The sequence below is a fragment of the Podarcis erhardii genome (genome assembly GCF_964252035.2).
Source record: "Podarcis erhardii genome assembly, chromosome: 10".
Taxonomy (NCBI): Eukaryota; Metazoa; Chordata; class Lepidosauria; order Squamata; family Lacertidae; genus Podarcis; species Podarcis erhardii.
This window is the reverse complement of record NC_138500.1, coordinates 55,517,225-55,536,246: the sequence shown is the minus strand read 5'-3', so window position 1 is coordinate 55,536,246 and position 19,022 is coordinate 55,517,225. Positions and strand designations below refer to the sequence as shown.

Genomic DNA, 19,022 nt, shown 5'->3' with positions numbered 1-19,022 from the left:
GTCTATGATCTCAGACTGCAGTAATCAAAACGGATCGCATGGAACAGGCAGTGCAGAAGAACTGTACCTATAATATAGCTATAATGTGAGGACTAATTCTCATCATAGATTCAAGCTGGAATCTGACATTTCAGTTAGTTACAGAAAGTTGAGTTTGACACTTTGCTGAAATTGACTTTCTACTGGTGATCAATCCATAGTTGTTGGGGGGTTTATGATAATTCAATGCAGTTTGGAATTTTGGATGCATTTGTATTTGTATACTATAGGTGGTATTTGGGTGTATTTGAACTTGATGAAAACAGCTACAAATTTTTATCCTAAGTAACTTGGCCTGCACAAATTCGACCTGTTGGCTTAATAGCATACATTTTATATTGTGATAAAGAAAAGTTGTATGAATCCCACCCCCATATATATATATTGGCAAGCTTAACTGACAGGTTGTATCCAACAATGTTGTCCCAGTAGTGCAAGGGCTTCCACCTGTGAAATGGACTTCCTCTCTTCTCCCCCCAGATTTGAGGTACCTTGGGCTAGTCAGCAGCTCTCAGCCTAAGGTTACTCAGAGAGTTTTGTGGCTAAACAGAGATTTGAATCCAGGTCTCTATGTCCCAATCCAACATTCTAACCACTATACTACATAGGATGAAATCTATGAACATTTATGTTTATATCAAATCAATAGGAGTGCCTGGAAAATGCTGGCCCCAATTTCAGTAGATATCTAAATATGAGACATCCAAAGTCATTCAAATCAATGGAAACAATTGTTCAAAAGTCAAAAGAAATAGCAGTAATAAGAAACATTAGCTATGAATTTAGCATTCTACATTTCCAGAAACTCCAATTCTAATTTACGGATAAAGTGAGGGTGGGGAACGATTATGCTAGTGGTGCATTACGTAACGTAAAAAGAGACAAATGTTGATGTAATTAGCTAATACAAATTAAAAACATCGCACATTTCCTTTTCGGAGATCATTCATGGTATTATTCACTTTTGGTATTGATTACCACTGCATCAGTTCTTGTAATCTGGTTAGTACATTAGCACTAAGTAAATAGTATTGATTCAGATACACATATAATGCATCCATGCAATCTTTGTATTTTGTCCATTTCCTTTGCATTAAGTTTCAAGACAGCACAAGCATAAAAGCTGCTAGCTGTTATAAAATCTAAAAGTATTTATGTGAGGTAGTAAAGGTAAAGGGACCCCTGACCATTAGGTCCAGTCGTGGAGGACTCTGGGGTTGTGGCGTTCACCTACTTTACTGGCCGAGGGAGCCGGCGTACAGCTTCCGGGTCATGTGGCCAGCATATCTAAGCCACTTCTGGTGAACCAGAGCAGCACACGGAAATGCCACTTACCTTCCTGCCGGAGCGGTACCTATTTATCTACTTGCACTTTGACGTGCTTTCGAACTGCTAGGTTGGCAGGAGCAGGGACTGAACAAAGAGAGCTCACCCTGTCGCAGGGATTTGAACCGCCAACCTTCTGATCGGCAAGCCCTAGGCTCTGGGGTTTAGACCACAGCACCACCCGTGTCCCTTATGTGAGGTAGTACTTAGGATCAAACAAGTGTTTTTATCAATACAAGTTTCTGGAAATATTTAAATTGTAGCTTAGACAACAATAGTATTTGATAGAATGCATGAAAGAGCTATTGGCCTACAGATCCTTTATGCAACTGGCAGGTCTCTGGCTGTCATTGTTGGGGGAGCTCTACAAGTTAGCTCCTTTCTTGTGTTCCACTAACATGCGAGGCTACTGCAACATGGGGGGGGGGGGAGAGACCGGTGGGGAAGCAGTTCTGCTTTCCCACACTTACATACAGGCCCAACTGCTACAGAATGCGAAGATTTTCAAGCCTCACATAACTCATTTGGCAAAATTAGTATGCAGATCACAGCATGTTAGAATATGTTGCTGCATGCCCATTTCTGGTATTTTGGCAGATTCCGGCTAAGGGAAGCAGAAGGCACAGAAAACAAAGTTAATCTCTAAGGCATACAGCAATTGTAAGTGCTTACAAATTGCTTCCAGCCAAGTAGTACCAACCACACTTCTTACACCCACCACAGTCAACCTAACAAACCATACTACAACTGTGTCAGAGTCATAGAGTCAGAAGGGACCCCCAGGGTCATCTGGTCCAACCCCCTGCTATGCAGGAAACTCAGCTAAAGCATCCATGACAGATGACTATCCTACCTCTGTTTAAAAACCACCAATGAAGAAGAGTCCAAACCTTCTGAGGGAGTTTTTCACAAATGAAGAACAAAAACTAATGATGATGCCATCCCTATTACTTGTACATAATAAATAAGTTTGACATATAACCAGTTCAGTTAAATTCTTTTGTTCCATTTGTTGAGATAAAAACACATTTATTTTGAAACTTTGTGTTGTACTGTTTTGTGCAATGCTGCAAAAGCATGAAAAAATGGGGGAAATAATATGTATTTACTCAAAAGTAGTATATTTTGTATCTATTTGTAATGTTCAATCCGTTTACTTAAGGTGAGTGTCTGTTTAAAACAAGTCACATAGCTACTCACAATCAAGAGATGTGATACTTTTAATCCTGCCAAAAAATTGTACTAAAAAAAGAGATTATAGTTACAGAGCTTTGAAGCAGTTATTTGTCTCTGTTTTATTAAATATTACTAGACATATCCAGGGGACAACAGATCAATAAATGTCTTTGCGGTTTCCTGGTGGAAGGCTGTAATTATTTTCTCCCATTACAAAATAAGCATAACTCAATTTCCCTCATCTATCATCTTTTGTAAAGAAATATCACTGTGTGTTTATTTCACTGTCTCTCTTGATTTCATTTCAGGGGGCCTCTTGCCTTCATTTCACACTCCTAAATCTTTTCTTTCTCTATTTGCATCTTCATTTGACATTGATAGTGACCAGTTTATCATGCAATGGCAGAATGATAGAGTGTGGCAAAAAGTCAGTAAGATAAAAGTTCTTCTAGGTGCTATGCATAGTGGGTTTTGTTGCTGTTTTTTGAATTATAGTTTATGCCACATGTCTTGAAATATTTCAACTGTTTTGTACTGGATAAAACTGCAAGAACTAGCATCCTCAATCTGACTACTTCATGCTGAAAATGACTAAAATTGAATCTGTGCCCAGTCCACTGTATTCATTTCCCCACCAGGAGTGTGGCAAATAAAATGCCAGAGAAATTATTCAGAAGCTTCCAGGCTTATTTGCTAACCATGTTCTAGTATCAATGAAACTAAAGGTGGTTTTGTTTTTTTAACCTTTCCCCGGTATTGTTTGGATCTTTGTCTTCTTCCTATTGAAGTTAAAATAAGAACTAGCAAAAGAGCAAAATCAGTAGACTGGATCCAGAACTAAGTATACATAACAGGAGTGGCAGAAGCTAATTTTTCCACCCTGCCTCCCCACTGCAGTGCCCCCTCCCAAAAATATTCCACCAAGGGTTGTGGCCCCTTAACCTAAAGAGTATTTCTCCCACTTATGTTCCCACTGAAATTGATAGGGACTGCATAGAAAAGTGTTCTTGGTAGACTAAAACTAGTGTTTACAACAAAAAGCATAATCCCAAAATCTAATGTCTGTTTTTAATGGATTTCAAATGTCTGGTGGCAGTATTGTTATATACAGTAGTTCACATGTGGTGAAAGGGTGTGTGTTGCTGTATTATTGATTGTAGATGTATTGTTGTTTTGAGGTAATGTTGAACCTCGAACTTCACTGACAGGGGAGCTAGCCCAGTATGGGGGTAAACCCTTTTGGACTACTGTTATACCTCAGTTCGCAAATGGCTTAGTTGTTGAACAAATTGGCTCCTGAACGCTGAAAACTTGGAAATAAGTGTTCCGGTTTTTGAACTTTTTTTGGAAGCCAAATGTCCAACACGGCTTCCGCTTGAATGCAGAAAACTCCCGCAGCCAATCGGAAGCGGTTTCTGAACAGCCAAGAGAAATGGTTGGCTGCCATCATTTGACACCAGTATAGAATTACTGAGATATTCCAGGTTTAGTGAAGGCTTCTCACCACTCCTCCTAAAGAAGCATCAATCATATCCATGGCTCAATTACCTCCCTTGGGCCAATGTGTAAAAGGCCCTGAAGCACCCAAAAAGCTTCACTGGACAACATGCAGAGGACACAATGAAGGTGAAAAATAAATACAGTGGTACTTCGGGTTAAGAAATTAATTCGTTCTAGAGGTCCGTTCTTAACCTGAAACTGTTCTTAACCTGAGGTACCACTTTAGCTAATGAGGCCTCCCGCTACCGCCACGCTGCTGCCGCATGATTTCTGCTCTCATCCTGAAGCATAGTTCTTAACCCGAGGTACTATTTCTGGGTTAGCGGAGTCTGTAGCTTGAAGCGTCTGTAACCTGAAACTTCTGTAACCCGGGGTACCACTGTACCTTTTTGCTGCCTTCACTGCTTCTGAGTAGGCTTCAACATGAGCACACAGCAATGTTCTGACTGCATTTGTTGGGGCAGAGGCAGATTTAGGGGATGTAAGTGGTCCTGCACTGGGTGCTGAGCTGAGAGGGTGATGCAGCAAGAACTGCAACAATGACAAACAACCGAATGCAAGAGTGGGGTTGTTGTTTTTTGCAAAGCCCACTTCATAGCAATCAGCTCCAGGGATTTGTTCCAACAAATACTATGCACAATGCAACATAGGGACTATAGACCCACTCTATACAAAACAGTAATTAAGTATCCCAAGACCAATTTAAGTCTACCTGTATGTTAGCAACAATTTAGCATGAAGGTGTTTAATGAGTTAGATTTCAGAAAACCCGCAATGCATTTTTTCTAAGATTTCTAATAAAAAGTATTTACAACACTTGTTTCTCTGAGGTAAAAATCAGGAAAAATAAATACACACATTTTTCCCCAATTACTACTAGGAGCATATATTCATTTTATTTCCTCCATAGTTCATCTTATCAGTGTTATTCATCAAAAGCCTGCTCACTGATTTCATATCTTATGGCATTTATTGAAATTGTGCATTTTGCTCAGATAATCAAACTATCAGCTTCCCTAATATATTCATATGCAAAACACTGGCAGAATCTGAAAAGTATACTCAAGCAAGCAACATTTTCCTGATAAGTTGAAACTGGCCAATGATTTCATCAATATTTTAATGAAATACTTTGGTGGGGAATACTATTAAATTGATCTGAAAGAGTTAAAAGATTTAAAAACAACATCCAGATTAAAAGAAAAAGGAGAGGCCAAACACTAATACGTTGCTATGGACGAAAACTGTTCTAAACACTTCTTTCTAGAATGAAAAATGAGTAAAGGAAATTAAACTTCAAGATGAAGAAGAATTTTGTTCCAAATACCAGAGGGAAAGGGCAAGAGGTGACTATGCAATATTTTATTTACTTATGTTATTTAACAAAATCTATATACTGCTTGATTGCAATAACCCCTCTAAGCAATTTACAATCGCCACATTGCAAATATTCCTAAGAAGTGCAAAGAATATATATTTTTATAGCACATTTTAGGGGCCACCAGGTGAAAGCCACAAATAACTTTAGCTAAAGAGCTTCATTCATTCTCATTGAGACTGACCTTAAATTAAATTACTTTGGGCATAGCAGGTTTTTGATTAAGCTGGTAAGTTTGAAAAATGAATGAAAACACTTTATTTTAAAATGTCTTAGTTTGGTATTGGTAAGCTCTAGAGAGGACTTTCTAAAAAGCCTAGTTTTGTGTCCTAAGCACATTCTTAGACAAGCTGATAGCTAATGGTTTTTGTCCAGCAAAAATCAACAAAAGCATCCATATATTGTTTTCTAATGCAAAGCTTGTTGCTTGCTTTTCACTTTTTCTGAGTCTTAGAGGTCAGAACACACAAATAATGAACAGAGTTCATTTTTCCATAATCCAATTTACATTCTGTGGGGACAGTTCTGTGAAACATATCCATTTGCAGAAGTGAACTGGTGAGATTTCCTTGCCTATTGGACACACACACACACACACACACACACACTCCAGTGCCTGCAACTACAGGTAACTATTCGATTAAACAAGCATGTACTTGAAAAGCTGCAAAAATAATGTGCAAAAAGTTTTTATACAGTGCTAAAGTCCCTTATTTCAGGTACTTCTATGATGGAGAGAGGCTACAATATTAATTTCTTAGTGCTGCAATAATGAGGGCTGAGAGGTGGGGTACAGGAAGTATTGGTATTATTTTGATAGAAGTTGCTGAATCTTCCTGAAAACGATGTTGTCAATTTAACAAACAAAACTATGTGATTTAGCTACATTGTGCAAAAGGCTGGTGTCAGAATACAGTGTCTGTGAAATCTTGTTAAACCCAGACATGCTTATAAACTCCTGCAAGTTTTGTTTTAAACTAAATTAGTAGCCCAACACCAGGAAGTTATGTTGTGAAAAAAAGGTGGTTATGCCTTTTGTCAACTTGAACTTTCACTGATCTAATTCTCACACACCACCTGATGTTAACTAAACAACCAAATTCCTAAACACACAGTTCTTCCTCCTAGCTAGAAAACTGATGTTGCAACAGCTAGAATTTCTGATTGCTCAGGTCATTGTAAAGCGGTCTGCAATATATTTTCTCTGGATATTGAACTGCTGCAGACAGATATGCAACACATAAATTCTCCATGCAATATTTGGGAAAATTTGAGTTTTTGTTGAAAAAAAAGAAAAAAAAAAGAGATAAGTTTGCATTGCACTTATAAAATGCACACACAAAGACAAGTTGAGCCTTTAAGGTGTGGGATGACATCAACATGAAAAATACTACATCACTTCATTGGCAGTGCTGGCAGCTGCAGAGGAATGAGGTAATGTTGCCAAGGCTTATGCCAGTGAAAATTTAAGGCTACACTCCTAGGCATACTTACTAGGGTGTAAGCCCCATTGAAAACAGTGCCACCTCTGAAGGAAGCATGCACAGGACTGCACTGCAAGTTTGTAACTGGGTGCATTGCTTCAGAGCTTAAATGTTTGCTGGGCCACATAAAAGTGGATGTGATGAACATGCCTCTTTAAAGAACTTTTTTTGACTGGTAAAGCCATCAAAATCAATTAAATTTTATTATACAGCCGCAGACCCATTAAAATGAAGCACAAAAATCTTACAAACATAAAAGAAAATATATGGCGCTTATATAAAATAGTAAGAGAATAATAAGCCATTTACAGTGATTATTTTTGAACTGTAAAATCATAGATTGTTTGGAGCTAGGGTTTCTGAAGAATTGCCTTCATCCAACTGCCCATATACAGACACACTCAACCCAAGGCCCTGCTCCAGATGTGTTTCCTTTCAGTGGTTAGGCTGGCCACTCTGCAGACAAAACCTTTTCTCCACTGGTGCCACAGCAGTGGTGTTCTCTCAGGCAAATTTGCTTGGAGCTATGATTGCCATAGGGACGCGGGTGGCGCTGTGGGTTAAACCACAGAGCCTAGGACTTGCCAATCAGAAGGTCAGTGGTTTGAATTCCCACGACGGGGTGAGCTCCCATTGCTTGGTCCCTGCTCCTGCCAACCTAGCAGTTTGAAAGCACATCAAAGTGCAAGTAGATAAATAGGTACCTTCTCTGCGGGAAGGTAAACAGCGTTTCCATGCGCTGCTCTGGTTTGCCAGAAGCGGCTTAGTCATGCTGGCCACATGACCCGGAAGCTGTACGCCAGCTCCCTCGGCCAGTAAAGCGAAATGAGTGCTGCAACCCCAGAGTCAGCCATGACTGGACCTAATGGTCAGGGGTCCCTTTACCTTTACCCTTTACTATGATTGCCATGTTTTAGACCACTGACCAAGGCTGTTCTTTTCTAACAGCAGTTAACATCAAATGGCCAGGACTGTTTTCCTACTGGTAGCTTTAGTTTCACTTATTTGCCTTAATGAAGTGATGGCCAAACCTGGTCCTCCAACTGTTTGAGGACTACAACTCCTATCATCCCTAGCTAACAGGACCAGTGGTCAGGGATGATGGGAACTGTAGTCCCAAAAACAGCTGGGGGGGGCAAGTTTGGGCATCACTGCCTTAATGGATTCAGGTTTGTTGTCACTATTTAATAGTCTTTTAATTTTTGTATTTTAAAGCCACCCTGAAGCCTATTTTAATAGAAAGGTTGAATAAAAATCTAACAAATACATCGCAGTGCAAAGCATGTGCTTGTCTTCTATGAATCCAGGCTTTTCTTCAAGTGATCTTTATTTCTAATAGATGCTGTATCCTCTTAAGCCTCTCCAGTGACCTCTATATTCAATTTACAGGAACCGCTTCTTACAAAGATGAATCATCTCTGGTAGTGACCAGCACTAATTGTTATTTATTTAGACAGACAGCTTAAACAATTTGAAATAATTGGCCCTGGACTTCAGCCAAAAAAATGGTAGCCCTAAAAAAACCACACACTACTAACAATGGAAATCAATGGGGCTATGCACTGAATAATGAAATGCACAATATAAATGAGACTAGGGATGGGTGGGATAATTAGCCGATTTAAGTAACTAATTCGTACCATGCTCACTTACCCTGCTCAAGCAGTACTTGCTGTCCTTTCTGTACAGATGCTGAAGACATTTCATGTTTTGTTGGTCTACAATCTTGCCAAAGAACTCGTCGATGGTTTTGATGGAGATTGCACAGACAGCAGATTTATGAGTTGGTTCCGCAGAGTCTGGTTTACTTTGAGCAAATACACCATAAAGAATATCTTGGTTGACATCGATTCGCATTTCCGAGGCTAAGTCTGCACCTGGTTTACCAACATACGCAGCTTGCAAGAGATTTAATACCTCATTCGACCGCTTGGTTGACCTCTTCCTCCGTTTCTCAGTGTAAATGCACTCAAGAGGCATTTCCATGTATGAATGCAACACGGACTCAAAAGAGCAGAACCGTATGATCCTTGTGTGAAAAGCCTGAGAATCTATAGATTCTCTCTGGACAGTGAGGAAGTACACAAAGTGGTCTTTTTCAAATGCATGGATGTACTTAATAGGGTAGGAGTTTCTGAATTCTGGAAGTACATCAATGTAAGAGTAAGCGGTGAGAAACTCAAAACCGTCCAGGGTTTCTTTTAATCTCCGAACAGATAGCGAATGCAGCGAATGGTCCTGCTGAGATGAATTATTGATAGTATTTCCAACATAGAGGTACACAAATCTTTCCTTTTCTGTTACCAGAACTTTGGTTCCTAAAGGGCTTACAACACAGTCAGGACACTGGTCTAATTCCTCATCCATCCTTTTAGAATACATGCAGTAGACCTCCTTACCAATGTCAGCAGGATTATCAGGATGAATGACATGGCGCTGGCAAGTTCCTTTTGCAACGCTGCCGCAACTGATGAGCTGGCCTTCGTAGTATGTTTCTAGGAATAGAGCCATGTTGATGTTATCCTTCCAGATGTTATCAGATTGGTTTACTTTAGGCTTACATTCTTTACAGGGAGCACAATCTGGGTTCTCCAGAACGGGCCCAGTCTTGTACTCAAATATGTTGTGAAGGCTTTCATTGAAGACATAGATTTTATTGACCGCTCCCCCATAGATGTTGTGCTTGTATAGAACTATATTTTGTATCGGGGTTTCTGCAGTGAAATTAGGAAGTTGGTATTTGACATTCAGATTGATCTCCGGCCTTGACGCTGCCTCTTTACATTTACCTTTGCTCCTCTGTACCAATATCAACAGAAATAAGATAATCCTGGAGGCAGAAGTAGCAGGATTCTTCATTACTGCAGATTTGTCCTGTCAAAAAAACATTTAAGAAAGTCAGTATGTTAATAAATCACAGAATGAATTATCAATCAGCAAAAGGAAATGTGCATCTAAGTTGTATAAGACTTTAGCTGTTCTATCAGAAGGCAACACCATGAGATGCAAACAATAGCAAGGTGGTGACCAAAAATTGAATATAAATGAAAAACTGCAACAAGAGGAAGCCCTTCTGATAATGAAAGTGTGTTCATGTTCCTTTATCCTTGAAACATGCTACTTTACACAGATAGATAGATAGATAGATGATAGATAGATAGTTAAAGCTAATTATGTCAGAGTTGCTTACCAATACAAGGAACTTAATTCAACTGTTTGATAAAAATTTTCAAGACAATCATTTAGGAATACAATTTTTAAAATGTAGATAGTAGGCAGCCATTTGATTTAACAGATAGTTCATTTTAAACTGCTGTAATAGAAGTATGTTCATTTCAGTTAATTTTAGAACGAACCTACCATGCACAAAATAGGTAAAGCACCAGTTTTTGAAAAAAATGTGACTGCTATTGTTAAAGTGTGGCAAATTTATGAATTTCCACTAGCATCACACCTGGATAGTTCAGCCAGTTGAGCATGAGACTCGTAATATCTGGGTTGTGAGTGTGAACCCCACATTGGGCAAGAGATTCCTGCTTTGCAGGGGGTTGGACTAGATGACCCTCATGGACCCTTCCAGCTCTACAATTCTATGATTCTATATAGCTCAGAACAGAAGCCCAGTCTTCATTATATTTTCCCCACCACATAATAACAACATGTAACAAATATTATTATAGTAGTGTGTGTGTGTGTGTGTGTGTGTGTGTGTGTGTGTGTTTCAGGAGAGTATTTTGTTTTCATACCAAGTGGGAAATTTAAAAAAATCTTTTATAGTTCTTGGGATGCCAAGAGCATTTGGGGGAGATCATTACACCACTGCTTGAGTAATGTGTTTTCTGCATATTCTGCTTATTGACTTTTTTTGCTGGGATTAATTGGATTCACTTTTTTTAATTCCCACAGCAATAAGTCACTTTGGGGAGCCTTTAGAATGCACAGGCAGGCAAAAAGCACACTCAGACAAAGAACTGACAAGCTAATTAGGCTAGTGAAGAGCCTAACCTTGCAAATTTCTTCCTTTGTATTCATTCTGATGTGGTTTGCAGAGTAAAAAAAGACTCATATGACTATATGGGCACTAAATGAATTGTGGTTGAAGTGGGTTTTGCACCAGTTTTCAACATTATACTACTGTTAAGTCACACCAAACATTGTTCTATTGATACTTAGGCACAGTTGCTAAGCTAAATTTAGTTTCCCTGGAGGAAAACAATTAAACAATCCAAAAGGAATCATGGCCATATGTTGTTTACAGGATTTTGCGGGGAAATGTTATTTAGCTGCAGATGAATAGTATTGTTACCAATATACAAATGCTCCTAGCAAGCTCGAAGCATTTATTTATTTATTTTTATTTCTAGAAATGTTCAACAAGGCTTTAACAAAGTTAACAAAGAGTCTTACTACGTTAGAAACAGTATCACAGCTTTTGCTTAAAAGATACATTGGCTTGGATCTAAGGAGCGGCTTGCACAAATGGAAGGCACTTCAGTTCACTCGTGTGTGTGTGTGTGTGTGTGTGTGTGTGTGATTTCCTCTGATAAACCAGTTCCAGGTATGTCCACTCAGAAGCAAGTCCTCTTGAATTCAATGGGGCTTACTCTCATGTAAGTGCAGCTAGGGCTGCAGCCTTAGTTATACAGTGGTACCTTGGGTTACATACACTTCAGGTTACATATGCTTCAGGTTACAGACTCCACTAACCCAGAAATATTACCTCAGGTTAAGAACTTTGCTTCAGGATGAGAACAGAAATTGTGTGGCTGAACAGTTTCAGGTTAAGAACGGCCCTCCGGAACAAATTAAGTACTTAACCCGAGGTACCACTGTACTCAGAATAGACTCACTGGAATCCATGGAGTTAAGTGTGGCTTTGTTGGGCATCATCCACTGTGTTCAAAGGGGTGTGTGTAGGAGTGTAGCCTGAAACCCCTTCCATCACCTAAACCCTTCCTACATGGCATCAGCTTTTCTGGATAAAGGAATGAGGGTAGGAAAGCCTCATTGTAGAAGCAGTTTTGTGAATACAGTGGTACCTCTAGATACGAACGGGATCCGTTCTGGAGACCCGTTCGCATCTAGAAGCAAACGTAACTAGCGACAGCACGTCTGTGCACACACGCATCACTTTTCGCCACTTCTACGCATGCACGTGACGTCATTTTGAGCGTTTGCACAAGCGGTGAAACCCAGAAGTAACACACTCGAACACGCAACTTGAACGCGCTCAACCCAAAGCGAATTCAACCCAAGGTATGAATGTACAGCCCATACTTTTAGGATTAATACATATTTTTGTTTTTGGATAACTTGTGACAGAACTCAAAAGTAATTGATTTCTAAGAAACTGCTGTGTTCCTTCCAGTGCTTTAGATCAATAAATATTGCATTTCATTTCCCTGTGGCTTGTGCTATTAATCTGTGCAGACAGGAGGTTTTTGCAGAAGTAATATGTGCTGGGCCCTAAACTCTTCAATTTCTCAAAAAGCAGAATTAAACTGCATAGGGAGAAAGGAGATAAGAAAAAAGAAAATACCCAACTCTTTATAAGGTCATGTGAAATACAGTATCAAATTGGTCTACCTAAACAAATCATTTTGATTCAGTCACAGCTGAGCAACTGAGATCTGCTGAATCAGATCTACAATACCAGTGTTGCCAGTGTAGAAGTTTCTCTAGTTTGGATTAAACATAAAAGTCACTAAAAGGAACTTGAAAGAAATCTGCGTTAAGGACAACAGAAGCCTCAAAACTGAACAAGTCAACAGTAAATCTGTTTTTGGCCAGCATGATGTCAGTTTTCTTTCATGGAAGATGCATTGTGTAGTGTGAGTCTTTAGAAATGAGTACTAGCCAGGCACCACAAGTGTGGTAAGAAATGACATGTCATATTACAAGAGGTGCAAATATAAGTGTTGTGGCTCATATCCTGATGATGGAAACTTATGTGGCCTGACTAATATTCATTGCTGCAAATGTGTGGTTTATTTTCTCTTTGCAAGTAAGCAGAATCCCTGCTGACTATCTTATGCCTGTTTATTTTATTTAATGTCCTGATTTTGGTTGCAGAAATCTTTGACTCCACTCATAGCATCATGTCCTGTTCTATGATTCTTTAATCACAGAATTGTAGAGTTGGGACCCTTAGGATCATCTAGTCCAACCCCCTGGAATGCAGGAAATCTTTCACCCAAGGTGGGGTTTGATCCCATAACCCTGAAAGTAAGAGTCTCGTGATCTATTGACTGAGCTATCTGCTCAGTAACCAGTCCCTTTAGAATTAGGGGAAAGGCTGTGTTTCACTGGCAAAGAAGATGTTCTGCATGCAAAAATAAAAATAAAAATCACAGCTTCAAACTCTGGTGTCTCCAGGTCAGGCTGGGAAAGATTACTGGGAAGCCACTGCCAATCAGTGCCACCAATGCTAAGCCAGGCAGATCCCTTGTCAGAGTTAGCATAAGGCAATTCCTTACGATCCCAACAACAGAATCGGAAGGTTCCAAATGAATAATCTTGTCCCCAAATGCAGTGTTCCAAAAACAGGATGTATGTTAAACGGCATCTCCAATGAAACGCTCCAAACCTTCATTTAGGAAACTCCAGTATTATACAAATATCTCCCAGTACTTTTATTATGCTGGCAATCATTTAAAAAGGGGTGGAAGCATTCAGAAAATACACAGAACAGCCCTTGAGAAACTATCACTTGAGAATGTGGGTTGCACTCGTGTAGGCTTCATACTAATGCACAAGCCTCATGTTCTACATGCAATTAGGGGCTTTTATGTTTTACATAGGGCTGTGCACTGAAAGATTCCTTTCTCCCATTTAGCAGTGGCACTAGTAAAGTTACAGGAACGTTGCACTATGCACTTTTTCTGAATATTAGAATTGGCTCTTCATTGCTTCTTGTGCTATTTTAAGGGAGTAGGGTCAACAATATATTCACGATAAAGCCACTCAACAAGCTGGTAAGGAGGAATGGGCATAGCAACTCCTGTACCATTCTCCTTTCTCTGTAAATCCAAGTAGTTCAGACATTCAGGTTCAGCAGGAAGGAAAATTTACACAAGGAAACGAATACCGAAATAAAAGCTATTTCATACTAGTAAAAATGAAAACAATGGATCATGTATCCATGTGTGTCAGAAATTGTTCCCTTATCCAACGATTTAGCACAGATTAATAGTGGGTGATAATCAACAAAGTCGTAAAGCTGACCCACTGAAATCAATGGAAGTTCGTCGCTTTTAGTGGGTCTACTCTGACTCTGACTTAGCTGGACAACATTGGCTATCACCCTGTAAATTGTTTGAAGTGCTTTGGGTTAACCCAACTCTTCTGTAGCCATAGCATCTCAGGTACGAATTTCAGGTTGAATATGTCAATTCTGTTGCAAAGTGTTATCTGACTTTAAAAATTCAGCAGTCAGAACCAGAAAGCATTAATCTACATACACTAGGTAGGGAACCATTTAGTCTTGGGGGCACATGCCGCTGGTAGGCAGGGTGTCCAGAGGCAAAAGTGGATGGAGTTAACAGATGTGATTCTTAATTTTTGTATAGCAGGCTACATATTCCACCTCCCCACTTCTGCCTCCACACCCTCAACACCTCCGTAGTTCACACACACATTCCAGAAAGGCAAAAAACATAAGAGGGCAATACAGAGCAGGACCATCGAGGGGCCTGGCCTGGGGAGAAGAAGAAGAAGAAGTTTGGATTTGATATCCCGCTTTATCACTACCCTAAGGAGTCTCAAAGCGGCTAACATTCTCCTTTCCCTTCCTCCCCCACAACAAACACTCTGTGAGGTGCGTGGGGCTGAGAGACTTCAGAGAAGCGTGACTGGCCCAAGGTCACCCAGCAGCTGCACGTGGAGGAGCGGAGACGCGAACCCAGTTTCCCAGATTACGAGTCTACAGCTCTTAACCACTACACCACACTGGTGTAGTCCCGAGGGCAAAATAAGAGGCTTAGTTGTCCAACCTAGTATTTTGAAAGAGGTATCAATAAGAGCTATCTATTCCTCTAATTGCATAAATGCTACATTATCAGCTTTATAACAAGTTTTTCTACAGTACTGCCTCTCCCGACGCTCTTGAGATGGTGTACCAAAGTTAAAATATAATACATCAATAACATATAAAATGCAAAAAAAAATCACAAAAACTCTGCAGTTGAAAATGGGCAGGAATAAAAAAAATCAACCATATGCTGGAGCTTAGCACCAGCAAAAGCCTGGGTACACAGATCAATTTTAAGAAGATGCCAAAATGTCATCAGCAAAGGCACCAGCCATAATTCGATGTGAAGATGGTTCCACAAAAAAACTTTCACATCAGAGTTAAATATGCAAGTGGGGGAATGATTCAGGGCTGCCTTCCTTTAAGGCTACCAAGTTCCATTGTGCAGTGCATCACCAAGCCCAAGAAACACTGTTTATGCAGCTTTAAACTTATCAAGTCCATAACTAAGTAAAATGAATGCGTTTGCATCAACATTAAGAATCTAGAATACACTGTGCAACTGAAGAAGTTGGGTGAGGACAACCAGCAAGTTTCTCATGGAAATCAGTTGCTAGCAATAAGAACCATGGTTGGTTGAAGTGTCTAAGATCCACAACCAAATTTGTATTCCTTGTTACTTAATATATACATGATGACCATTTCCCAATAACCAGATATTATAGGAAAGGAAGAAAGAATGGTAACTGGAGATAGGAAGAGCAATAAATAAATTCAGGCAATTGGCCTGCTATTGGGGGGGAGGGTGAGTCATCAACAGTATTGACAATAACTTACAGTCTTCTTGGCTCATTTGAAAGATCTTTAGTGTATTCTTTTTAAGCTGAGCAGTGGAAAAAACACCAGGTATGCATTCAGAATTTTAGCGATTAAGTAATTCATTTATATGCATATCCTATTCATAGGTCTAATATATTAGTGTATTTTACAACAGCTTTTCATGGAACAACTGTTTTGCCAGGCTTATATTAACAGGCTCTTAAACACAGGCATCCATTCTGAAGAAAATATATTATTCCTTTTACTCATTTAACAATAATTTACAGCAAGCAGACTGGAGTGCAGTACAAATCATAGCCTCTCCTTTGTTACCTGCTGTAGTGCTTTAAACCCATAAGAATAAGGGAAGCTCTTGGGCTTGTGTCAGACAACTAGATTTATTTTGCTGCTTCTGGAAGTAGCAGTGATGAGCGAGAATGGCACTACAGGCTTTTAAAAAGATTGTATAAAACGAACCTTCAAAAATATTCACTAGTATTCCAAAAGAATAAAGCGGATCAATAGCTTTGCTTAAAAACTAAGAATGTGGAATATCAGTCAACATTTGTTGAAGTGTGCTGCTATATGAGCTAAAGGTTGAAGGATCAAGTCCATAATAAGGAAGCTGAAAATGCTCAAAGTCTCCAAAAGAAAGCCTAGGAACCAAAACTTACAAAAGAACACAGATGGAAGTAAAAAGCAGACAATAGGGACTAACATCAATATATGGATCTGAGCTGACAAGCTCTGCTTTAGGAAATCTAAACGGTAATGCACCTTTTTTTAAAAAAAAGTTTGGTGCTTGAGAGGAGAGAGGAGAATGGACAGCTTGAACAAATAGCATCTCATGACCAGTTTCACACATACTTCAGAGAAACTTAGGTTGCTCTGCAGCTCTAAATTATTAGAGTTCCAGAGATCTCAGAAGCTTGCTCTGCAATAACTCAGAGCAGGGTTTTTAGTGAGGCTGCCTGCCCTTGTTCTTCTGAAATAGCTTTCTAAATAAGACAGGCACCCCCTGTCTGTACTTTCCAGAAACAATTGAAGACATTTTTAGTTCTGACAGGCTTTCTTTATGTCTAATTCCTTTGTGACAGTGGTTTAGAAGACAATTAACAACTAAGTGGATGATGATTTCAGTTTCCCATGATTAAGAACAGAACAGTGGCTGCCTCATAGGATTACTCAAACAAAATTTTAAAAATGAGGCTACAATCCATACCCCATGGTCTACAGCAGTGGGGCTCAACACCATCACCATTGCATCCTGAGCCCCACTGATTGCTTTCAACTGTGCCCATGAATGAGCAGCTCCTCTCCTCCACACTGCAATCCTCCAAAATCTGTTCAAGGTTTTGGGTTGGATTTACATGATGTTGGATTCAAACCTATGACTATTTTTATAAAGTCCTTTCCTTTTCTTAATAATATCACTAAAAATGGTAGCAGGATTCAATGGTATCCCAGGAGCTTACAAAAACCCTTTGCAGAGCTGAATTTTTAAAACTTGCAGCGTTCACGTTGAGCAACATGAGCAACACTTATTAGTTCTGCTTTCAAGGTAATTTTTACCCCAATTGTGAGACTCTTCCAAAATGCTTCATGCCATAGGAGAACATTACAGCTGATGACCAATTAGTGGACCAATTCAGTGGAAGATGTCCAGTGAGGAAGGATCTGACCTCCATTAGCAGAAATAAAATTATGGCTATGGTGAGTCCAAAACATATGACTATGATGCTGGTACAGTGGTACCTCAGGTTACATAAGCTTCAGGTTACATACGCTTCAGGTTACAGACTCCGCTAACCCAGAAATAGTACTTCAGGTTAAGAACTTTGCTTCAGGATGAGAACAGAAATTGGGCTCTGGCGGCGCGGCAGCAGCAGGAGGCCCCATTAGCTAAAGTGGTGCTTCAGGTTAAGAACACTTTCAGGTTAAGTACGGACCTCCGGAACAAATTAAGTACTTAACCTGAGGTACCACTGTATAGATAATGAGAAGAAAGAAGGTGCTCCAGCAGCTTGAAAGCTAGGCCAGGAGGAAGTAGCAGTTTCGCAAAAAAAAAGCCACCACTTAAAAAAATTTATTTCAAATATTTCTAAGCCACTCTTCATTGCCTAAACAATTCTGGAGCAGCTTACATTAAAAGCATATACACAACACACATGAAAAACAAAACAGGCAGAGTTCCAGATTAACTGTAACAAGTTAAGGCACGCTGTTGAAAATGCTAAGAAAAACCTGATAATGGGTGGAACGCTGACTGAAAGGCAGAGGGAGAAGGAAGAAATTTCCCCTGACTTGCAAGAAAGTTCCCTTGACTTGATTGTCTACAAATCTGGAGCTGTGAAAAGCAGCATTTTTAGTTTTTATACTAAGAATAAAGGCCGTGTATCTGTGACAAGATGGTCTCCACACGTGCTTCCAAATGACTGGTCGAATCAGTTAGCCTCCCCGCCCCCCACTATCTTGTAGATATTATGCACTTTTGTAGCACCCTGCTTGTGGTTAACGCTTAGCTGGAATGAAATATTCAACGCAGCAATAGAGAAATTAAAATAGTAATTTATTTGTCAGACAAATAAATAAGAGGCTCAGTGGTACGTGGTTACCAAGCTCTGGCCTGGCCTCCTGCCATTCTGGCCAGCACTTATATTCCCTTAATCCAGCCCCCTTTGCTCCTCCTGTGGCTGCCTCTGTCCAATCAGCCTGGTTGAAATTCCTATTGGCTGTTTGCTAGAGCCAATCACAAAAGATACACCCACAAAAGATACACCCATTTCCTTGCCCTTATAAGGGAGACAAAGAGCTATATATAAATGACAAATAAGTAATAATATATCTTACATGGAATCTTAATTACCAGCTCACCTCTTGCCCTTCTTGCCCTATTGCCTTCTAAAACAAATGGTTTAATCTTACATTTTATGTTCAACAGATGTCAAGGATCTTGAGTTTCACATAAACATTGAAAGATTTCCTTCATTTAATGTTTCTAAACAAAATGCCTGACAACTATATATCAAGACTGCCCGGATGGCGTCTTCTGTCTGGCAAGGGGGGGGCTGGTGGCTGACTTAATTTCAGGATAAATACAACTCTTACAACCATATGAAATAAGAATCTAGCATTCCTTAAATCCTTTGCATAATTACATTTAAGCCAATATATTTAAGCTAATATATTTCATACATTTATCATAGGTAGCCTCTTAAAAGAATAAAGCTTTTCAAAGTAAAAAGGAAGGAACTCAATAAAACACAGCTTTTAAAAGAAGCCTCTTCAGTTTGCACCTCCCCCTTTCCCCCTCCTCTCCAGCCTCAAAATA

The 19,022-nt window shown here is 39.6% G+C and overlaps 1 protein-coding gene and 1 long non-coding RNA gene across 3 annotated transcripts in view; one reads left to right on the top strand and one right to left on the bottom strand.

Annotated features, from left to right (window-relative positions):
• The window catches only part of LOC309350931, a 412,768-nt gene that overhangs the window by 10,918 nt on the left and 382,828 nt on the right, over nucleotides 1-19,022 (top strand). The window lies entirely within an intron of this gene.
• MET (MET proto-oncogene, receptor tyrosine kinase) overlaps nucleotides 1-19,022 on the bottom strand; it is a 106,929-nt gene that overhangs the window by 63,070 nt on the left and 24,837 nt on the right. For both annotated transcript variants that reach the window (XM_081877811.1, XM_081877810.1), the window contains exon 2: nucleotides 8,557-9,777. In XM_081877811.1, coding sequence (XP_081733937.1) covers nucleotides 8,557-9,762 — 1,206 coding nt within the window. In that variant the 5' untranslated portion in view covers nucleotides 9,763-9,777. The remainder of the gene's footprint in view (nucleotides 1-8,556; nucleotides 9,778-19,022) is intronic.